The sequence below is a fragment of the Neltuma alba genome, unplaced genomic scaffold, assembly GCF_004799145.2.
Source record: "Neltuma alba isolate B1F8T4 unplaced genomic scaffold, ASM479914v2 tig00011023_pilon, whole genome shotgun sequence".
Lineage (NCBI taxonomy): Eukaryota > Viridiplantae > Streptophyta > Magnoliopsida > Fabales > Fabaceae > Neltuma > Neltuma alba.
In genome coordinates, this window is record NW_021635776.1 from 76507 (window position 1) to 101665 (window position 25159).

At 32.8% G+C, this 25159-nt stretch overlaps 1 protein-coding gene across 1 annotated transcript; it reads right to left on the minus strand.

The window, feature by feature from the left end:
• Positions 1–19804: 19804 nt before the first annotated feature.
• LOC114760815 (GDSL esterase/lipase EXL3-like) lies at positions 19805–24889 on the minus strand. The gene is made up of 5 exons (XM_028950104.1): positions 24577–24889; positions 23700–23830; positions 23373–23606; positions 20968–21223; positions 19805–19998 (listed from the first exon to the last, which is right to left on the minus strand). The coding sequence occupies exons 1-5, from the start codon at positions 24887–24889 to the stop codon at positions 19805–19807; spliced, it is 1128 nt and encodes a 375-aa protein (XP_028805937.1).
• Positions 24890–25159: the final 270 nt, after the last annotated feature.

Genomic DNA, 25159 nt, shown 5'->3' on the forward strand with positions numbered 1-25159 from the left:
AATACCCACAGTTCTTATACAAAAACTTCTGTGACAAAATTAAATTTTAACCCTATATTTAAAAATAAAACTATATATACTTACAATTTATACATTAGGCCTTAATACTTTAACTATTGCAGTATGCCAAAAACATGTTGCAAATGCAATGACTTGTCTATGGCCTATTTGTTTATTGGAAATGTTAAGCATCGAAGTCTGTATTTAGTTTATTTCTTGTTAGAATTAGTTTGCTTTGTACTTGGGATCTTGTTGGGCTTTTTTATTGTTTTGGGCTTTATGGCTTGTAAGGCCCATCTCGCGCAGCTTAAATAGGCTTGTGCCTTTGTAATACTCGACTGATTTTTAATCTAAATAATATAGAGCAATTATTTAGGAATTCCCTTGCTCATGTTTTACATGGTATTAGAGCCATACGTCCAACGTCAATGCCTGGCCTAAGATGCTTTAGGGTTTTCCACAATGGAGTTGATCAAAGAATCAAGATTGTGCTCCCATTCACCCACATGTAGAAGAAAGAAACCCTATTAGAGTCGCTACCTTCCACGAGTGCGATGGTAGACAAGAAGACATCTGATAAACCTTTGCTTCAATTACCCCCTTTATCTCCATCCTTCGGACACATAAGGGGCGACAATCATTCAACAAGTTCTCACTGGGACAGAGAATTATACGATATGGAGCAGGGCAACGTGCGTTACATTGCACGAAAAACATAAACTTGGATTCATTGATGGATCCTGCACCAAAGAGACGAAAGAAGAGCACCTCCATGATCAATGGGAAGGGTGCAATGCGGTAGTGCTTTCATAGATATTAAATTCCATTTCCAAAGAATTAGTAGGTGGTATAGTGTGTTTCTAAGGAGCTTGAGAGGCATGGATCGATCTTAAGGAGGGATTTGATAAAGTTACTAGATCTAGAATTTTCAACATTCATTGGGAGATTTAATAGCTTCGTCAAGGCTCGCTCTTTGTTTTGGCGTACTACACACGTCTCAAGTAGCTATGGGAAAAACAAACTGTCTTGATTTCCCTATCTTCTTGCAAATGTGAGACTTCAAGAGTTTATGCACAAATGATCCAGCAACAGAAATTACTACAATTTCTCATGGGACTGGACGATTCATTCAGTCAGGCATAAGGTCAAATTCTTCTTATGAATCATCTTCCTTCTGTTAACCAAGCATACGCGATGATTCTTGAAGATGATGTTAGACTTAAGATTTTGATGATGACAAAATAGGTTGTTTTGTTTCTTTGCATTTACCTTTACTGTTAACTATTTATCGATGACCTTATTGATAAATGAGGTTTTTAAACACTTGGATAAATGGGTAAGTTTCTCTGCACTACAATCTGTTAATGCGTATTGGCTTATTGATGTGCGCATCAAATTTTATAATCTTCGATAACATGATCAAAAATTAAGTAAGGATTATTATTCTAAAGTTTTTCTAAATCACTTATGTTGTTTGAAAGGATGTTCGATAAAACTTTCCATGGTTTTATAAAGTTATATGTTCATTTATCGATAACTTCATCGATAAATATATTTATCGAATATCTTATCGATAAAAGTTAGTTTTTTGTCTCTCATTATCTCTGTCTAATCTTTTTAAGAGTCTTTTCTAAAAGCTTTTTGATAAACATAATTATCGATAACCTTTTTGATAAAATTGTTTAAAATGGATTTGAAAATTTACTTCAATTATCAATAACCTTTTTGATAAAGTAAGTTATCGATAACGTCCTCTATAAGGATCAGCTATTTTGTCTGAAATTATTCTTTGCGCTATTTTCAAAAAAATATAATATTATTCTATTTTTAAGATTTTCTCAACATTTATTTTTTATCTCATATTTTTATTTAAAGCAAAAATATCCCGTGACTCGGATGGGATTCAAGTAGCAAATCCTCATGATAAATCACTTTATTTTAACTTTCACTCTTTATCAATAACTTTTTCCATAAACACCTTGATTGATAATGACTTCGATAAATGAGTTTTATTTTTGAACTCTCACTTTTCCAATTAATCAATAACCTTATCAATAAGGCTATTTATTGATGAGATCTTCAAAGAATTAATTATGTGATTCTATGTTTTCTGATATGTAAATGTTAATTCTTAAGGTAAATTCCAAGATTGGTCATTCCTCCATTTAATTATTTGTTCTTTGATAAAGTAACTTACTACATTTATTATAAAGATATTTCTACAGGTTACAAGGCTCAATGGAAAATTATTGTAGGCTTAAGCTACCTGTCAGAAACGCATCAAATATGAAGCAACCGTTACAACTACCAACCTATGCAAACGCTACTTCAAAAGATACAAGCTCTTGTGTCTAACAGATAACCAAGATTCTATAAGTATAAAACACGAAGAGCATTGAATGAAGCAATGAATGAACTTGAGCTACCATCTGTGGAATTAATTCCTTGCATTCAGTACTCTATTTCTTAAGTCTAAGCTCTAGTGTTCATTATATATTCACTCTTACAGAGAGTCTATAAATCTTTTTATTCAATTAGTGAGTGACTAAAGAGTGTGGGACTCTTGAGGGGATTGTATTCTTACGGGAAATAAGGAGGAGTGATTGGGAGAGCTTAATTACTGTAGTGTGGTTCCAAGAGCTCATTGAATCTTGGAGTTTAGTGAAGAAACTCAGAGGTGTTTTGAGAACTGGACGTAGGCCAAGTGGTTAAGATCGAACCAGTATAAAGTCTTGCATGTTTTTTTCCTTCTCTGAATCTCCTTTAGTTAAATCTCTCTAAATTTATCTACTTTTCTTGATTTAGTTATTTTCTTTTAAGAGCAGAATTTTTTTATCACCCAATTCACCCCCTCTTGGGTGAAACTGCTACACTAATAGATGAGTCTCAAAAGAACATCGCCAATTCCTCTGTGGTGCAACTGGTTGAAGGCATAGTAATGATTAGCAAGGGAAGAGGACATGGTTGAGGGCATGGTAGAGGGACCTCATCAATGAAACATCCCTATTGTCACAGAAAGGGGCACACTAAGGACAATTGCTTTCAATTAGTGGGATACCCTGCGGATTTCAAAGGGAATTGAAGTAAAGGCAGCCAAGAAGTAAGCTTGAACCAGTCATGGAGTGAGACAGGACAACAAATTGAGCCATTAACACATGTTGTAAAAACAGTGTCCCCAAGCTTCACATTAGAGCAATATAAGAAGCTACTTGAGTTACTCAGGAAGGAGTCTGAAACTGCCATTGTCCATGTTACCTATACAAGTTTGACAAGTCCTATTCTGTATAAAAATGCTCATACTCATTGGGTTGTTGATTCTGGTGCCACTACTCACATAGTAGGAGACTTATTACTTTTAAATAGTTGTAGAGAATATATAGGACCTATAAAATCTATTAAGGAGGTGTTTGGATGAAACCAAACCATGATTTGGAGAATAGCTTCTGGAGAATACATTCTTGGGAGAATAAATTTTGTGAAAAAGTGATTATGATAAAGTGAGAGTGTTTAAATAGTTGTTATCAGTAGTACTTTTTATAGGTGCAAATTACTAAAAAAGATAAGTTAATATGATAATTACATAAAAGATAGATTTTATAATATATTTAATTTGAAGGAATAAAATTGTTAATAACATATTTTTTACCAACATAACTAATAATATATAAGATAATGTAATTGATAAATAATTAATATGTGTATATATATTTATAAAATATGAGATTAAATATGTTTATAAAAATAATAATTGAGGGGTGTTAAAATATCGTTGAGATATACCCTGACATGCACAATCATATTCTCCAATTTGAGTCAGAAACAAAATGAATTCACTTCTTTTGAAACCATGGTTTTGAGCCCAAAACAATGGTTTCTACTTTTTCCTCAGTGTTTGGCAATTTGTTTTTGCCTAAAACATGGTTTGGGCAATTACCCAAACAGGCCCTAAGATCCCTAACGGACAACGAGTTCTTGTTACTCACACAGGAGAGGTTAAATTCTCGAATGGAATTGAATTGTAAGAAGTTTGATATGCTCGTGAACTAAAATTCAACCATATATCTGTTTCTAGATTGATTAGGGAAGCATGTTGTATGGATGCATTCTTTCCTAATTATTACATTATACAGGCCCTTTAGGGTGGCAAAATGATGGGAACTGGTAAAGTTGTTGAAGGATTGTACCTGTTGAAACTGAATAAAGAACTTAAGCATGTAAATTTTGCTAATAAACATAACAATGTTGATTTTGATTCTGATGACATCTGGTTATTGCATCATAGACTTAGGCATGCCCCTATTTCTGTAATGAAACATTTGCATATTGTAAGAAATAAAGATATTGTTATGAATAAAGTTTGTGATATTTGCATTCAAGCAAAATAGACTAGAATCCCCTTTTCCCCCAGTTGTAGTAAAACACATAGCTGTTTTGAACTACTTCATGTGGATGTTTGGAGACCTTATAGGATGCCCACACATTTAGGGCATCAATACTTTCTCACTATAGTTGATGATTTTTTAAGAGCAACTTGGATATTTTTGATGAAGCATAAGACTGAAACTATAGTCAATATAAAGAATTTTATTGCTCACGTTTCTACTTAATTTTCTGCTTCTGTTAAGAAAATTCGAAGTGACAATGGAACTGAATTTATGAATAGTGATCTTAAATGTTTCTTTGGAGAAAGAGGAATTGTTCATGAAACTACTTGTCCTTATACTCTTGAACAAAATGGTATAGTTGAAAGAAAACATAGAACCTTGATACAAGTTGCCAAGTGTTTGATCATTCAATCTAGGTTACCAATTAAATAGTGAGGGGAAAGCGTTAAGATGGCCACTTTCCTTGTTAATAGATTACCTTCAAAAATCTTAAAGTTTCAAACACCTTATGAAATTGTGTATGGTAAACTAGCTAATTGCATAAATTTGAAAGTCTTTGGATGTTTGGCTTATGCCACTGATTTAATTAATGTAGACAAACTTAAACTTAGATCAATACCTTATGTCTTTTTGGGATATCCCAACAATCAGAAAGGTTTTATCTTACTCAATCTAAATAGTAGGAATATTTTTGTGAGTAGGCATGTAAACTTTGTAAGAAACGAGTTCCCTTTCAAAGATGCCATGAGTATTAACCAACGGAGAGTTAGCATGGATTTTAGAGAAATGTTCATGTTTGATCCTAAAGATACTCCAATAAAATTAGAAATTAACAAAAGAAATAATCCTGAAACTGAACATGATCAAAGAGTAGCCAGTCTTACATATATGGAGGACAACACAGAATTCCCACTAAACCATAAGGTTAAGCTCACCAAGAACAAACTTCAACTAGGCCAAACAGAGATAGTTGACCACCCATGTGGGCATAAGATTATGTCTACAGCATGGTAAGTTTTAGATAGAATCAAAAACAAGCAGGGTAAGCTAAATGTAGATACCTAATACTCCTTCCGTTCCTTATTATAAGAGACATTTGATGCTTATAGCATGTTCCTATATATAAGAGACACTTAAAAGTTGTCTCTACTTTTTTGTGTTGATTTCCTATTTTACCCATATTTATTGTCTCTAACTCACACTCTCTCTCCTTCCCACTTCTCTTTCTTTTAATAATTTACTATTATTCTCTCTCATGTTCTCTCTCCTTATTAATGAGGGTATTTTTGGAAAAGAAATTATACTTTTTACACATTGATTGTTCTTAACTAATTTTAACTGTTTTTTTGATCAACGTAATTCTGTTATTCGTCTCTTATAATAAGGAACGGAGGGAGTAGCAAAATACATGTCTTATGAAAATGTTTCTTCCCCTTATTTGTGTTTCTTGTGCTCTATTACCTCTAGCAATGAACCTTATACCTACAATGAGGCTGTTAAGGATGTTAAATGGATCAAAGCAATGAAAGAGGAAATAGAAGCCCTAGAGCATAATAAAAACTGGGAACTAGTTGATTTGCCAAAAGGAAAAAGAGCAATAGGGTGTAAATGGGTATATAAAGTGAAATATAAACCTGATAGAACAATTGATAAGTACAAGGCTAGACTAGTAGCCAAAGGGTACACCCAAAGGGAAGGAATAGACTTTTATGAGACCTTTTCCATTATAGTAAAGATTATTTCTATGCGTATATTTATGAAAATGAGAGCTGTTAATAACTGGAATCTTTATCAAAAGGATATGCATAATGTGTTGTTGTAGGGAGATCTTGATGAGCAAGTTTACATGACCATACCCTAAGGTTTTGATAATAAGGGGGAGAATATGATCTATAAACTCAAAAAATCCTTATATGGGTTGAAACATGCCTCTAGACAATAGAACCAGAACCTGTCTATGGCCTTGGTAAGTAGAGGATTCACTCAAAGCAAATATGACTACTCTCTGTATTTTAAGAATTATGATGATGGTTTTGTTTTTATATTAGTTTATGTAGATGATATCCTTGTTATTGGAAGTATAAAGCACCAAATTAAGGATGTTAAAGAATATCTTCATAGGAATTTCAAAATCAAGGATTTGGGATAAACAAAATATTTCTTAAGAATTGAAGTTGCTAGGTTCGGTAAGGGTATAGTGAAACATCTTTACTTTAATCCTTGATAGTACGCATTTAGAAGTGAAATGGAATACTCAGATTATAACTTAAGCCCAAAAATTAAAAAATTTCATTTAACTCCCTAGGTACTATTTACTGTGCTTTTTTTCAGATTACAGGTTTAACTTTAAAAAATTATAACTAATTCTACAAAAATCGTATGGAGATACTCCAAATTTCTACGCAAAGCTCTTTCAATGATCTTCAAGAAAAAAAAAATATAAAAATGGACTTGTCCCTGGCCAATTTGTATAATTTATTATCCAAATTTTACTATTCATTTGGTCTAATTTGGAACTTCCAGCTTCTGTGCCTCAACTTTAGAAAATCATATCTCCTTGTGTACACATTCATTGAGGTGATCTACCTCTTATTTTAAAGCTTAGGATGTGTACTATATTCCTGTCAAAATTTGTGGCTTAATTTTTTGCTAGGTCAAACTAGAGCTGGAAGCTGATTGTTCCAAGACCTATGTTTGATCCCTTATACAATTCTTACTTTGATTCTTTCAAGAATCCAAGCATGCATAATTCAATCTCATGCATTCTCATTACATCACATACTCATTTTTACATGCCATCAATGTCATATATAACTAAATTACATAAATTGGTATGTTTTATAATTATTACATCACTAGAGAATTTAAGTATCACATAGTAATCTTTGCATCTTTCTTTTGGCTTCTCTTCATGCAACCATTGCCCATCGTACTTGACCTAAATGGTTGATTAGGGAGAAGGGAGATTTGAGCGAATCTCAGTAGCAAACAATACCATATTAATCATGCTAGATGGATTTTAATGAATTATATGCAACTTGCTAATTCGCTTGTTAATTAGTGCATATTAGCATGCTTAATGCTACCTACTTAATGAATGGCAATGAAGACATAAAATACTCATCATAAATAGTAATTACAATAGCCAAAACATGTCACAACATCAACCAATCATCGCATACATGTCAATACACAAGCATAAAACATCAAGCAATATTAATATGTAAGTCCACTACCTTGCACCATAAGCTTTCTCTTATTCTTCAACTTGCTCCCTAAGCTTCCCAACCATCTAGCTTTCAATCAACCACATCCAAACCTTCTCTCGGATGTCTTAAGGTCCTAATCATAGCCACAAGGGTCACATTACTCACTAGGACCAAGAGATCACACAAAGTTCAAGACTTGCTTTGTGGGTACTGTTTATCGGTATTTTTAGAATTTTTGCTCAACATTGAAAATTTGAAATTAGTCTTAGGAAAATCAAAACTAAGTGGTTCTAAGTCCTACTGAAAGCTCCTTAAGTGATCTTTAAAGGAAAAATAGTTTTAGGAACCAATTTTGTGCAAAACAGTACCAAAGTTGTACGAAAGTTTCTTACTACTCTAGTGATCAAAACTGTTTCCAGATTTTAAACCTTAATTTTGAAAAATCACCATAAATCGTACACATATCCAAATGAAGTGTTCTACCTATGGGTTTAAAGGTTAGATAGTGTACTTTAATCATGCCAAATTTCAAAATCAGATACAAATAGTAACTTAATCGAAATAGGCATCAAGACATGTGCTAGAATCACCACATACCTTGATCTTGAACTTTGAATCTTGTTCCCTCCTCTTGGCCTTCACCCCTTCGTTTTTCTCTTGAATTTTTGGCAGAAGTTTTCCTCTACAAATGCTTGCAAAAATGTTCTTCCAAGGTGGGGTATTTATAGCCAAAACTTATATCTTGAATGAACCATTATGGCATTGAAAGCTAGTAGAAATTGTAAGGGCAAATTTGGAACTTCAAGTGCACCTTTACATCATCAATACATCATTTCTTATATCATCCCTTATATCATCCTTCTAGAAGAAAGCTAGGTGGCACAAATCTAATGGAGAAGAAAGGAAGAATAGATCTTGGCCCTTGGATCAAATTTAGTCTCTAAGTTTCCTTCCAATTTACTTGGCTCACATTTATTAGGCTTTCTTAATGGCCTTCTAAGGGGCAAACGTGTTAAATTAACGAAAATATACACTTAACTTACTTGCTGAAATAAGGATGAGTGGGTGTAAGCCACTCTCTTTGCCTATGTTAACAAAATATGAAATTGCTGGCCTATGAGGAAGGGAAAGACAAGCCAGATGATTTGGTCAAAAATCTAGAAGGATATAGATAGTTAGTTGGTAAGTTAATATATTTGACAGTTACACGATCTTACATTTCCTTTCCTATACAAGTCTTGTCACAGCTCATGCAGAGTCTACTGAAATCACATATGGCAGCAGTCTTAGGAGTACTAGGATATCTAAAGCAATCTCCAGGAGTTGCTATCCTTCCCAACCTAGAGGGAAAACTGGATCTAAAATATTTCTGTGGCTCAGATTGGGGAGCTTATGACAACACAAGGAAATCTGTCACTGGATATCTTCTCAAGTTAGTGGATCATTGATAGCAGGGAGAACAAAATAATAAAACATAGTTGCAAGGTCATCAGCAAAAGTTGAATATAAAGCTTTAGGAGCATCAATTTCAGAGGTGATTTGGGTGCTTAGGTTACCTAAAAATCTTGGAATTGATTATACAAGTGGAGTGCCTTTCCTGTGTTGGCCATATTTTGCAGACCAATTCTTTGACAAGAATTGTATTTGTAATGAGTGGAAGTTGGGACTGGGATTTGATTCAGATGAAAAGGGAATATCTTAAGCGAAGAAATCAAGAAAAAAGTGGACATGTTGCTTGGTGATGAGAGCATAAGGGCAAGGTCCATGAAGCTAAAGGATATTATCATGAATAATATAAAAGAAGGGGCTACTTCCATAGAGAACTTCAGGAAGTTCTTGGAATGGGTTAAACAGTAAGATGCTCAAGTTGGAAAATTCATTTTTTGATGGGAAAAAAATCTAGATAAATTGAGTCTCTAGGGTTAAGCTTAGAAAATATTTATAGATTGCCCATCAATAAGTTTTTCATATCAGCAAGGAGATTTGAACTCATAATCTTACGATTTATAAGCCGACTTATTACCAAATAGACTAGCTCTTGTTGGCCACGTTGGAAACTTCTATAAATTAATAATTATGTATTATACTTTTGCAAAAAAAAATTATGGATTGTCATTAATTAATTATGCGAAGAAATATTTATTTAAGACAATTAGTTTTTTTAATAACCTTATAGGTTATGAGTCGACTCTTTATCAAATAGACCAATTCTCTAGGTATTGGTTTATAACTTGCATTATTACATAAAAGGCTTACTAATCCATTATTTTTAGTCTTATTTCACAATTTTTTGTGTTCAAGTATGTTGGAGTTAAATTCTGAGTCCATAATTAACCATTTTTAGCCGTCACAAAACTTTACAAGGTTGAAGGGGAACTAATTAAATTCTAGGATATATGTCACTTATACAGGTTGCTGTTGCAAAACTCGATTAATTTTTTATGAGATGGAAAAACAAAAATCTTATTTGTTGAGACACTTCGCCAAGCCTTCATGACTTTTAAATGCATTTGAGCTTTGAACACAATTTCAGGGCCCATAATCTTCCTACTCTTCTGTTTAATTCCTGTGATCTTCACTTAATGGTTTCCATTCAGCTTATCTTTCTTTTTTAAATTGAAATCATATTCACAGATGGTTTAGCTTATCTTTGAACAACACAAGATCCATAAGGAAATATTTGTTCATGTATGATGGAAACAAGCAAAAGGAAAAGGATCCTCTATTTTTTATCCCTAAAACAGAGGCAACAAAAAAAATATTATAGTAGCATATTATAAGTATTTGGGCATATCTTGAGAGTCGTTCAACTTTAGATAGCCACATAGAGAGTTACGATGACGAACTCAGATATTTTGTTTCACAACAAATGCACCTTTGAGAGAAAAAGAGAGGGAGGAAGAGCAATTTTTCAAATGGTTTTCTAATTGTATTTTAAAATGAGAAAAACAACCTCCATATATCCATATTTACATAACCGTTCCCTCCTTTTTTTTCTTTTGTAGTTTAAAAAAAGTGAAAATCACAATTAGAGACCCGAATGTTTTGTTATTTGTACTAGAGTCCAAAGTTAATGGGCTTGGGTCCAATCCACCAAGGGTGGACTGGCCCATTTTCCTACATCTCCCACTTACACTTGGTGGATTAGATATTGTGGGTCTAGTCTCTTTCTCTCCCCTTAATTTCATACTTAGTGGTTTGTTGTGACCACGTGGGCATGGCATATTCACTCAGGTGCTTGTACTAGAAATCTTTTTTATAGGGCAGTCAACCTCTCCTTCATGTAGCTTGAATTTTAAAATTATGCCTCAGATGTCCTAGATTTACCTATATATACCTTTTCATGGCAAATCTAATCCCTCTCGAGTCAATGTTTAACTCAGATTGCCTTCCCCGTATGTCTAGTGTCCACACTTACAACAACGAAATGTTATAAGGGACATATCATAGATACTAGCATAGGTGTGTATATTGCAGTTAATCTTCCTTTCGCCTAAATATTACTTTGATATGAATCAGTCGATTTCTTAGCATAATACCTTAGATTACATCTATCATGACCATATAATACATGTTAAAGTAGTAGTCACTAAAACATATCTTCATGATATTGTCAAAGTCAAAGGACACCAATAGGAGGATTTTTCCTCCTTGGGACTCACACAGCAATGAAACAGGGATCTTTCACTTGCTTCCCTTTTGTGGTTCTTCCGAAACATGTGGTATGGAACACATACTACAGTGTTACTCTTTTACTATAGGAGCGTATGTTGTTTTGAACTTATAATTAAAACTGTACAGACTTAAGTTCAGAGACACTCAATATCTAAACCCAATTTCTTCAACTTTGCTTATATCTATGACATCGACGTTGAAGAGTTTGTTATTTGGCTACAGGTATTGTAGAAGTAGGATTCCAAGGTTTGATCTAATTTTATTTATGTGGATCTCATCTTGACTTGCTAGACTTTAGTCAAGGCAACATATAGTTTTTGTTTCTTCCCTACCATATCAGCACTCTTTACTGCTTTACTAGTGAACACAAATGTCTTATCTTTACACACTCCACTTGAGCGTCAAAGGTAGTTGCCCGTCTAAGAGAGCCAACCTTTTTTAACCTATACGACATACTAGACATTGTATAATTCTATACAGATACATAAAGTAATGGCAAAAAAAAATATCATTCCATTAATTATAAAAGCATATTACATAAAGTTTGCATATCACACTTTATGCATGCCAAGAGCTTGCACATGTTTCTTAAAAACTTTCTTGCCTATTGGCTTTGTCAGGGTGTCTACTACCATACATTTGGTTGACATGTATTATATAGTAATAATCTTTTGTGCTATGTAATCTCTAACAAAATTATACTTGATGTCAATATGCTTGGTCTTACTGTGATACTTGGGGTCTTTGGCATAGGCTATGGCTACAGTATTGTCATAATGTACTAACACCAAATTGGTACTCTCATTTCTAAATCCAAGGTGTTTTATGAATCTCTTCAGCCATAAAGCCTCTTGCACTGTTACGGTGCATGCCATAAACTGAGCTTCCATTAATCTTGCTGCTCTAACATATGGTGCCATTGTTCAGCAAGAAGGTATAACTTGAAGTCGATCTTCGCTCTTCCCCATCTCTACTTACATCAGCATCGGAGTACCTAATAAGGCATAGATCGCTTTCTTCGTAGCACAATACATCATTAGAACTGCCCTTTAATATCTCTTTACTGCTTTCTGATGCTTTTCACTAAGATTAAACTGGAATCTGCTTACCAGTCCTACTGCATAACAAATATTTGGTCTTGTACACATCATTGCGTACATCAAACTACCAATAGTACTGGCGTATGGAACTCCTTCTATCTTCTTTTTGGCAAACTTTGTTTTGGAACATATGTCAGGACTCAAGGCTACTCTAGTAGCAACTAGGATACTCATGGGATTGTTGTCTTTCATATTAAATTGCTCAAAAATCTTGTTGATCTAATTCTCTTATGAAAGAGAGAGGATTTATTTTGAATGATTTTTTTGGATCTTAACTCCAAGTATATATTCTATTTCACCCATATCTTTTATCTCATAATTCAATGAAAGCTATCCTTTAATAGCCACCACCGAAACTAGACTATTTTCGACCAATAGTATATCATCTACATATAAAGATAATATAGAGTCAGTGGTCTTCCTCTATCATTTGGAAGTCATATAAGGTTATTGCTTTGTGAAACCTCAAATACCACTATCTAGATGATTGTTTCAATCTATTAATAGACCTTTTAAGTTTACAAACTTTGTTCTCCTTTTCTTTTTTAATTAAACCTAATGGTTGTTCCATATAAATTTCTTCATCTAGATCACCATTTAGAAATGCAGTTTTTACATCCATCTGATGTAATTCCAGGTCTAAACTATTTACTATTGCCAGAATAAGTCTAATAGAGTTAAAACAAACAACAGGTGAAAAATTATATTGATAATCTATGCCTTCTTGTTGTGTGTATCCCTTTGCCACTAATCGAGCCTTATATTTGTTAATTGATCTGTCCACTTTTCTTTTAATCTTGAGAATCCACTTGTTCCCAATAGCTTTACGTCCTTTTAGAAAAATCAATTAATACCCAAACTTGGTTCTTTTTTATTGAGTCTATTTCTTCTTCTATCGCCTTCTTCCACTCCTTCTTGGTAGGACTTGACAAGACTTCTCATACAGAGTAGGGCTCATCATCTCTTTTTGGAGTAACTAAGAAAGATTCACCTTCTATATGAAAGCTTCTTTTGGGAACACTTTCCCTATTACTCCTTTTGACGGGAGCTACTTACTTATCTTTCTTTCTTTGTTCAGTCTCAATGTTGACCTTTCTTGGCTCCCACTTAGATTGATACACCTAGATGATTCTGGTTTGTCAATTTGTTCTGTATTATCCTCTTCTTGTGTCTTGTAAAGAAAGACAGTGCGGTCAATATCTCCTCTATTAGGAAATTCAATCTCAATGAATGTGGTATCTCTTGATTCTATTTCAGTCATCGTTCCATCTTTGTTTTCACCTATAAAAATGTGTTCTTTTGATTGTTCAAAGTACCTGATAAAGATACACTTCTTTCCTCTAGGACCCAACTTCCCATGCTTATGGGAATCATCATGGACATATGCTGCTAACCCTTAGGGTTTGTGTTTCATCCATAACTCGTAGGGTGTGGAAGCGACTGATTTTGAGGGCACACGGTAAAGTATGAAGGTTGTCGTTAATAAAGCATCACCCCAATATGAAATTGGCAGGTTTGCTTCAGCCATTATTGACCTAACCATGTTTAGAATAGTTATGTTTTTCCTTTTAGCAACTCCATTTTGTTGTGGAGTACCAGGGATAGTCAATTGTATAATTATTCTTTTTCTTCACAAAGTTGCTTGAATTGTTCAGACAAATATCCACGACCTCGATTAGTGCGTAATGCTTTAATTTTATTATTCATTTGATTCTCTACCTCGTTTATGTATCATCTGAAGCGCTCAAGAGCCTCAGACTTATGTGAGATCAAATGGACATGACCATATTATAAAAATTCGTCAATAAAAGTAATAAAATACCAAGCTCCATATCTCGCTCTCACACTTATTAGACTGCATATGTCGGAATGGATTAATTATAATGGATTTTTAACTCTTATTCCCTTACTAAAAGGCCTTCTTGTTGCCTTATCAGCCGGACAATTTTTATATAGTGACATTTCCATATATGGAATAGAACCTAGTAACCCTTCTTTGGCTAATTTAATCATTCTATTTTGATTAATATGTCCTAGTCTAGCATGCTAGGTATTTATATCAACATTACTTGAAGAGATAGCAAAGTATTCATTAAGATTAAAATCACTAACAATATCCAAAACAAAGAACTTTTTGAATAAGAAAGCTGAACCATAAAAGACTGAGTTGCTCATAATGTCTACAACTTTACCATGAAAGTTTACATCAAACCCAAATTCTAAAAGACATAAAACAGAGATCAAGTTCCATCAAATGTCGGGAGTGTAAAGCATATCATGGAGTATCAAGGTCTTTCCACCACGCAAAGTAAATTTGCAGGTGCCAAAACCTTTAACCTTGATCCTCAAATTGTTCTTGACAAAAAGCCACTTGTTTTGATATGGCAATTGACGGTACTCGATAAAGGATCCTTGATCTCTGGTCATGTGGTCTGTGAAGCTTGAGTCAACAATCCAAGAAGAAGAAATAGTTTCTGTTAGAAAAACAGTACTAGAAACATATGAAACATGTGAATTCACATAATTCACTAATACCTTTTTGCTCTCAGCCTGTTTTGAATAGTCACGTACGAAATGACCCATTTTCTGGCAGGTAAAGCGCTTGACCTTCTTCAAGTCCAGCTTCTTTTTCCTGCTTTTCTTTCCCTTCTTCTTGAATTGTTTCTTTCCCTTTTTAGATTGAGGACCCCCTTCTTCCCTTTCTTTTAGAACTTCTTACTGAATCAGGTTTTGATTGGGAAGTGCCAGCATCCTTAGTGAAATAAGCTTGTTGAGAGGCCTTGTAAGCCTCTAAACGTTCATCCTCTAGCTCCAAGTGCTTAGCTACATCGTTAAAAGTAACGATATTTTTATTATTAGTTAAATTAACCTTCATATGCTCCCAACTAACAGGGAGTGATCTGATAACAACTTACACTTTTTGCTCATCAAACAGAATGTGTCCAGCTTCCTTCAATTCCCTAACCATGTTGGCCATCTCTCTCAAATGTTGTTTCAAAAGAGTGTTTGGCTTAAGTTTATAGGTGTCGAACTTAATTGTTAACCTCCTAAGTTTAGTACCACCAAACTTATCCTTCAATGTTATACACATAGCCTGTGCAGTTTTGTGCTTCTCAAACTCACACATTATGTCATCAGTCATGACACTCAAAAGTGTGATTCTTGGTATGCTGTTTTTCTTCTTCCATACTTGGTAAGCCTCTTGGTCTCTCCTGTGTTGGACCGTAGTCCCAGCTTCAAGTTTGATTATAGCAGTTGTTAAAGGTTTAATAGCATCTTATTCCTCTAAGATGTATTTGATCTTTCAGTGCCAAATATGCTAGTTATCCCCATTAAGTTTTTCCCTTTTATTAAAATCAGTAATAATATTCTTAATTGCTATTTTCAGTTCTATGACAAATCTATCCCACATTAATCTATGTTCTCTCTAAAACAGAGACGAACCATAGAATATTCTAGTTATATAGCACAGTGAAGTATACAATGTCATGTACTTATATTATTCTTGATTCGAAAATAATGACACTACAAAATCCATGGTTAAGAGTATACGTTTGTATCTTCTATCACACAAATACTAGCAATAATCATTATGTTCTATCAAAAAATTCTATATAAGCATGTCAGTAAAATTGTGACTCTTAGAAGTCTCATCTTCTAAAAGCTCCCACTTATAAAGAGCATACATAGATTATTCACAAATAATCATTTAACAATAATTTAAATATCCTTCATTGAATAAAATAAGACATTTAGTCTATTTGCAATACATGAACTTAAATCCTTAACATAACAAACATTAAGAAAGCAAATACAAATATTACATCATTTGATATGAGTATGATAATATTCAAGCATTGTTTTCCTTAGCTTCCTAAGTTTGTGTGATTTGGTCATATAGGAGGATACTAATTCCATAGACCAAATCCAGTAAGATTTCCTTATAGGTTTGCCTTTAGGTCTGCCTCTAACTCTTGTTGCTCTTATATATTCCATTATGACTTTAAGGTAGAATTCAGTATTCTTCTTATTGGTCATGTATTGGGTGTAACTAGTGAGCACACCATTGATGTCTTTTATATTTATCAATTTGGCTACATCTCTTTTAGCTATACTCATAGCTAAAGCAGGGGTATATGGTTGATTAATCTCTTCTCCTTCCTCAACTTCGGATTTATCGGGAAGAACAAGTGAATCTATAAAGACCAAGTGAGGTTCCTCACAGAGGGGTTCAATGGGGAATAAGGTTTTTGACTCTGGTTCAGAATCTTCATAGACCACTTGAGGTTCCTCAGGTGGCTATTCTTCCATTAACTCCTCTGGGTCTTCTTTAGGGAATTCATCGAGATCATCCTGATCCTCTTTAGGGTCCTCCTTAAGTTCATTATCCTCTTGAAGTTCTTTAGGATCTTCTTCTTCAAGAAGTTCCACTTCCGAACCATCGCTATGAGGATCATGTTTTGGAACTTCATCGTCCAAGAATAAGAAGTTTAATGAATCATATTTAGTAATTTCAATGCTGCTTGAATCCCCTTAGCTCTTTTTTTTTTTGCCTGGGAATTAAATAATATAAATTATTAGAAGTATTCTGAAATTTTTAACCACATAAAAATACCAAAAATGTACAAAAATGCTATAAAAAACAATAGACTCAAAATTGCCCTAAAAATGGGCCAATTATATATTAAAAAGAAGATCTTGATATTTAGGATTTAGGGACAAACCTTACCTCAAACAGACTCCCATGCTCCCTCACGTGCCCCTAGAAGATAAAATCTAGGAAAAATATAAAAAAAATTGGATAAGCGCACTCTCAGCCACGGCGCGTGTACTACAGCTCTACTGTGGAGATCCCTAATGACAACACACGCTGTCCTCTCTGGGACAAGCCTAGCCACATGTTTATTGGCTGTGCCACATGGCCTCATGCGCCACGTGGCATTGTCTGCCAAAAAGAATATAGTTTTTATTTTATATATTTTTAAATGTTTAATGTTTTTTATTTGGACTGGTTGGGCTTAGTCCAATTCGAACCTAATAGGCCTCCAGCCCAACCAGTGTCCCTTCTTCCTTTTTTTTATGGTATGCCAAAATGACGCTGTTTTGGCATGCTGGAGGTTGTCTTCAACCTCCAGGCAAGTCTAGCCAACCCGGATCCCTTTGCGGGTTGGGTCTGTCAGACCCAGAACCTTCTCTCCTCCGTATCTCCTCTGTCTGACGTTTGTTCTTCATGTTCTTAGAGTCATTTTCATCATTTTTGTGAGATCTTTCCAATAGGACTAATTTTGAAGTCTAAATCCTAGGTTTTCAAATGACCCAATTTCATTTTTAATTTATTGGGTTCTGTTTTTGCCTTAACCATGTGCCATTTGCTTCTAGACTTTCATTTAATGCTCTTATTATGTGTTTATGTATAATTCAACACAAACTCATCACAATGAACACAGGTTATATGGATAGAAACGAAAAAAATCTAGATCATACATGTATCTACTAAAGAAAAGAATAGCAGACCATTTGAACAGACACATATTTCATGTATCATACAGATCATAGTGAAAAAAGCATAGTCTACTCTCTAAACAAACCATGCTCTGATACCAATATAAGTTTTCAAGCATACCTAGAGAGTCGTTCAACTTCAGATAGCCACACAGAGATCCGGTTACAATGACGAACTCAGATATTTTGTTTCATAACAAATGCACCTTTGAGAGAAGAACAGAGGGGGAGGGAGAGCAGTTTTTCGGATGGTTTTCTGATTGTATTTTAAAATGAGAAAAACAACTTCCATATATCCACATTTACATAATTGGTCCCTCCTTTTTTTTTTCCTTTACAGTTTAAACAAAAAAAGTGAAAATCACAATTAGAGACTCAAATATTCTATTATTTGCACTTGAGCCCCAAAGTTAATGGGTTTGGGTCTAATCCACCAAGGATAGACTAGCCTATTTTCCTACACATATCAATACATAATTGGTCAATTATTGTTCTTTACACCATATACTTTACCTCCGTGGTTAATATAGGGGTCTGATAGCTAATTTATAAATATTAAGAAAATTAGTTCAATTAGTTATTTGTAATAAATGAGTGTTGTATTTTCTAAAATATCATTTTTAATTATATGCATTAGAATAGATAACTTTTAACATGTATAATTATCATGAACACTACTTTGAGGAAAATAAATAAATATGGGAGAAAATGTGAATTGTGTCTTATATTAGAATTAAATTTAATTTTTACCTAGTTCTTATATTTAAAACTCAAAGTAATATAGTCTTTATCAAGTCAAATCTTAACACTCCACTAACTTAAACATGATATCTATTGTTTTATCATTGTGTTTTTTTTTTTTGTTAGGTCTGCTTATTTCATTTTCCAAGTTTGGGAAGTATGCACTGAACAAGCATTCATTTTCCAAGACTTCAAAATGTTTCTAAATTTGGAGCACTTGGACAAGATGGAATAGGCTGACTCTTTTCTTTGTCCATACTTCGGATATTTTTGACTTGCTGTTTGTTTTGCTTGTGTTTGTGGACTTATAGATACCACATTTTCTTCTTTGCCTTCTTTTAATACAGCAGTATTTGAGGTGCCAAAAAAAAAAGTCAACTGAAAAAAAAAAGGCTTAATGTAAGAATTCAATTTACTAATTTGAATATATTAAAGAAGTTAGCTAAGTTAGTTATTTGTAATAAATATGAGTTGATTTTTTTTAAGGTATGCTTTTAATCATTACTATTCTTAAATGAAAATCCCCTTAATATATGTAATTAATAGACACTTTAGAGAATGAATTATTGGAAAATTTGGTTAAAGTCCCTATTTGAAAACTTAATCAACTAAAAAGACTTAAATTTGAAAGAGTGTAACTATGATCCGTGAGTGTAACTTTTCTTCCGTTGTATGTAACGTATCATCAATGATGTGTAACAATTATCAATATGAAAGTCATTTACACACAACGGAAAATATATTACATACAAGAGAGAAAAAGTTGCACTTACAAATTATAGTTGCACGCACTTAAATTTATGTTTTTTTTAGCCAATTACATTATCAAACAGGGATATTGCCAAATTTTCTTATAAAGTTGGAAGACACAATGAGTTAGTATCTTATATTTAGAATCAAGTCTAATTAGAAAAAAAAAACTAACACGATTTTGGCTACTGCTGACAATAGAGAACACAACATATAGACTCTTACAGTTTATTTCAAAGGCCACGATTGATATCTAATGGTGGCTTATAAATAAATCACCAAAATGATCTCACTTATCACAATTGCTCTAGTTGATACACATTTGCCGAATATTATTTACTAGCTGGGAAGGAAAAATATAAGGTTTAAGTAATAATATAATAAACAATAATATAATCTGGATGAACTATTTTGGATTATTTGTGATAGGAAAAAGGTATGTTTAGAAGAAATCCTTGATTTTGGGGTCAAGCACAAGGGAAGCAAGGATGGAATAGGCCTTCTGTGTTGGATGGTAGCTGTCCCAGAAAATGTAGGCTGAGTCATTTGAACATAACTCTAGAGTGTAAGGGTTGCACGTAATGCTCACCTCTATGTCTCCACTACCACAGCATCCTTTCTCTGTTACTTCAAATCCTAATATCAATAACCAAACATACAGTAAATTTGGTTATGCAACCTTATCAAAAGATGATCAAATTAGCCGTTGGTGAAATGTCAATTAAAATTAGCAAACTTGATCTCTCATTATTTCCTCCTCCACAGACTCTTACCACATCTCGTGTAGTGTACTCCTTTCCGTCGTTATCATAACACATCATTTATAAGAGATATATAGATGGTCCTGGTTATATACTCATATGGTTTATTTATAAGTCTCTTTCAATGTGTTTAATATAAAACGAATCTTAAACCTCATTAAATCTACTTTAAAATTTGATAACTTTTCAATTTTATCCTTATTTAATATATCCACTTTCTAGTAAAAAACAATCTATATAATAATAAGTGAAGGGTAAATTTATACATTCATACTAAAAATTTAATAAAATGATTTATGAATAGAACAAACAAAGCCTTTTTTTTCTTAATATTATAAACAAGACCTGAGGAGTAAGTCATTTGATGGGAGTTTACTTAAGTTTTTTCAATATCATTCATATTTAAAGTCATTAACTATATGTAATACAAAATCTGAATTTTTTTCTATTTAAATAAGGGTAAAATACAAAAGTATTGCGAGAATTACAATCAAGTCCTAAAGAAGGGATTTAATTATCTAAATCCATTGACAACTAAAGAGCATGCAATAACAAATTATAGAGTAGGGAATGATAATAGGTTCATACTGGTTATTTGTCATTGAAATTTCTTGGTAATTAAATTTCTCTGTTAGGACCTTATGATAATTCTTCCAAATTTTAATTCTATTTTTAGATAAAATTAATGACTTAACCACCTCTTCTTGGTTTCGATAACATATATAGTTGAAGGTACCTCAAACATAACAAGTTACTGAGGAGGCATCTAAGCTAGTGTGTGCTTTTGGTAAATGCATTAATGATGAGTTTGATGTAGGGAAGTGGAATGTGAATATATACTGACCATATTGAGCTGGATGTTGAAGCATATGAAGAAGTGAGATATAGCAATCCAAGTAAACAAGCCTGGCGTCTGGCAAGTTTTTGTTAAGCATATCAATCTGAGAGGAGAGTTTAGAGTTAAATAGGACAGCTGCTTGGTTCTCAAAGTCTGAGCAATCTCTCTGTAGGCCTCCTCCTATTGTTCTTTGTGAGGGCACACACCCTAAAACGGGCAAGTTGAACACCCCAATCCTTCTTGCTCCTAATCCATAAAGTTCCTGCAAACACATCCACACATGTATACAATTCAGTTGATGATTGTGACTCAAAAATAGTGAAAATATATTAAAGTTTTAAGGTTTAAAAAGAATAATGTTTTCTTTTAGGGAGTATGCATGGGGTTTTATCAATTACAAAGATTTGGACATTGGGAAAAAAGGAATAAAAATAAATAGCAACTATATATAACAAGTATTTCCATATCTCCTTGATTAATATAAGAGCTAGATAATTAATTTATAGGTACTAAGAAAATTAGTTAAATTAATTATTTGTACTAAATATGTGTTTGTTCTTCTACAATATTCTTTTATAACCATGTGTATTAGAAGTAATTATCACTTCATGGAACCCCTTATTATCATGTGTAATTAATAGGAATATTTTGGAAAAGAATTACAAATTTAAAAGATAAAATAAATTGAGGTTTTATATTCTAGGCAAAAATAAATCTCTTGTCTATCTCTTATATTTAAGATAGGACGTAGTAATAATAACGTGAATGAATATTATTTTTCAATTTTTATAAATATAATAAAAATGGTATATACTATATCTCTACAAGTATTCCGGTTTAATTTTATTGACTATACCAAGGGTTTGATTACAGTTTTCCCATTGACTAAAAACTTGGAAGTTGAGCTAACAGTGGAAATAAAATGCCTTTGAATAGTAACAGTGGGCAAGTGTCATCTGCCAGCCTCATTATTGCCATACTTGAAAACATCAATATGCATGTGCTAGGGTTGAAATTGAAGAATCAACACTTTAGATCTTGATTTTGCAATATATTGTTTTTATTCCCGAGTGCACATGGAATAAGAAATTTTTAGGTGGATAAATTCAAAAATAAAAATATGCATGGCATAATAATGTTGGTCACACTAAAGACGTAAATGATCAGATAAAAATATTTGTTTCAATCGACATTTATCAATATCATTAAATTTGTCTTATAAAACTTATATAAAACAACTATGCGAACAGCGTGCCTCAACCTCAAATCTTCTACAACTTGGAAGTCCTTGCATATGTATTTTAGGGTTTTAGTCGTTATTTTTTTTCCTCAAAGTATTCGGCTATTCGCAAAGAAATTATGGGTATCTAAAAGCATTTTTTGACTTAATATTACCTTAAAAGTGTTTAAAAAAAGCACTTTTATTATAAAAAAAATCAAAAATTGATGGTGTTGGTTTTTTTAAGAGTTTAATATTTAACGGAAAGGGCGGCGCTGCTCTTATTTTAGCATGCCTGGGCCGATATTAACTCAAAAATCTTTTGAATATTCTCAATTTTCTCGCAAATACTTTCAAGATAAAAATGACCCGTAACCTTATCCTACTTCTAGTCCTTAATAAAAGATCTCGTTTGACTTTTACTTTGATCCTAAATATAAGACTCCAATCTACTTTATCTTTTTTTTTAAAAAAAAATAGTCCTTCTAATAATAGTAGTTTTAACCACTGTTGTTAAACTCGCGAGTTGACTCTCCGAGTTTAATGTTTTTACCTTTTCAACTAACAAAAGCATGTCAATTCACTCATAAACTCATGATAACTGTAAACTCAGTTAAATTTACTAGTTCATTTACTGAGTTTACCATTTTTAAGTTTCTAGCTTGCAAAATTGTGTCAACTCGCTCTTAAATTCATGCTAAATTTTTGGATTTGATTATGTTTAGTGACTTTATATATGAATATGAATTTTATAAAAATTTCTTTGTTGAATGTGATAAATTATGAACATTGATGGATATAATTTCAATTATTTAAATTTAAAATATATTTAAATGAAATTGTTCTCATTTTTTATATATTAATTATTTGATTATATATTTGTAATACTAGTTTATTAATAAAAGTAAACTCTTATGAGTTTACAATCTGATTTTACGATCCGAGTTTACATCATTATCACGAGTTTGTTTAAACTCATGAGTTTGACAACCTTGGTTCTAACCAATAAAATTAATTAGCAAGGATATTTTAAGAAAGACAATACCTATTTATTACAATCAATCAACTTAACTTATTTTTTTAATCTACTCAAATTAGTTAATTAGCTCTTATATTTAGGACCGGAAGTAGTATTTTACAACAAACATGTCTTCAAAAGATATCCAAAAATAGCATAATGGAGTATACATACTTGGAAGAAGCTTGAGGCTTGGGCAGCCATGAAGTCAGTGTATGATGAAATATCATACTGAGCTCTCCTGATGCCATATTGAGTATAAGTATTGGCAATGTCATCACTTCCTATACACACTATGTATATGCTCTTTGATACAATGCTTCCTGCTTTGCTTTCTCCAACTCCTTCTTTTATCTTCTTCTTGTACTCTCTGAACATGTCCAGTTGACCTGATAATGGTATCACCGACTAAAACAAAAGAGGCAAAAAAAAAAAAAAGCATCAGAGGAAGTTCCAACAAACTATAATTATATTCATGGAAGCTGTAATTATAGTATATACCACTAGTTCTGCAGTGAGAGGATCATATCCAGCACCACCAGAAGCAAAGCTCACACCAGTGAGAAGATCATCTAGTTTCAGATTAGGATCAAGATATGGTGGCAAAAGTTGCTTCACCCCAAATTTTCCAGCTGTAAAAGAGAAAAGAAAACACAATAATAACCATGTAACACGAAGAATATATATATATATATATATATAAGAGTAATTAAATCAGACCAACCTTGAAGTTTTCATAAATAATAATTATTGTTTAAAGTTAGTAAAAATTTAAGCAAAGTTTATTATCAGCAATTGGAATAGAAATTCTAATTTTATAGATAAAATCAATCAATATAAACCAAATCTATTAAATCCAACACAAAACAAGTGGAGACAAAACCTAAACCGCGCCAACTATATGGCAAAATCAATTGGATTAGTTAAACATGATTTTAACCCAAATTGGCAGTTAACAAAACATAAGAACATTCTTACCAAGTTCCTTAGAGGCATATCATTTAGGAGACAAAATTGATTAAAATTTTATATTTAAGACCAAAATAAAGCTTTATACTACTTTTTCTACTTTTTTGATAATAAGATTCAAATAATTGAATTATGTAGATTGAAACGTTGGTTAAAATTGATTAAAGGCAACAAATATGTAAAAGAAAATCGTAAGTTATTTTTCAGAAGCATTTTCGTTTTGAAAAAGATAGGTGTGTGAGAGAATGGGTGAAAATAGAGACAAGAGAGAATGCGTAGAAAAAATAAAAATGAAAAAAAAATGCATTAAATGTTTGGACATCCTCAAATTCAAAATGTAGCTCATAAAAAGTGATGGGGGAGAGTAGTTTTTACAACTAAGACCGAAAGAGTACCAAATTTTACGTACCAATGATATCTGATGGCACCAAACCATTGCTAAACCTCCCTGTAGGAAGATCTCCGGTACCAAAATCTTTGCCATAAGGTAAGAAATTGCACTTAACCAAAGTGGTTATGAAGTTATTGTTACCAGCATCAACAATGGAGTCTCCAAACACAATTACAGCTGGGATTGTTTCATTGTTTGGTAGACTCACAACAGCTGAAGAAGAAGAAGTGCTTTGTTGAAAGATGATGAGTACGGCACAATACCAGAGAAAGACGACCACAGAAGGAAATTGAAGATGAAGAAGAAGACGACTTTGAAACGGACACCTCATTATGTTTCTGTTATGGATGAACTTTAATGTTTGCCCACACTTCGATGTAATCTCTCGAAATTAGGCAATGGACGTTTTCCAATGTGGGTGTATGTGTTTACTCATCCTGGTGCAAGCTATTTATATAGGACAATGGCCTCTTATGTTACTGGTTTTATTATTATTATTATTATTATTTGGCAGGATCTGATGTGTGTTTTAAATTTAATAATAATGTGGGTGAGCGAATAGAACAGCCAAGACAATTTGAGCAAAATTACTTTTGGCACA

What these genes read in the sequence shown, in the direction of transcription:
- LOC114760815 (XM_028950104.1), bottom strand. Translation starts at nt 24,889, where the DNA reads ATGAGGTGTCCGTTTCAAAGTCGTCTTCTTCTTCATCTTCAATTTCCT. An exon ending in CTCTCACTGCAGAACTAGTG is followed by an intron (nt 23,607 to 23,699) that starts GTATATACTATA and finishes CTTTTGTTTTAG; the next exon opens with TCGGTGATACCATTATCAGG. An exon ending in AAGCCTCAAGCTTCTTCCAA is followed by an intron (nt 21,224 to 23,372) that starts GTATGTATACTC and finishes ATGTGTTTGCAG; the next exon opens with GAACTTTATGGATTAGGAGC.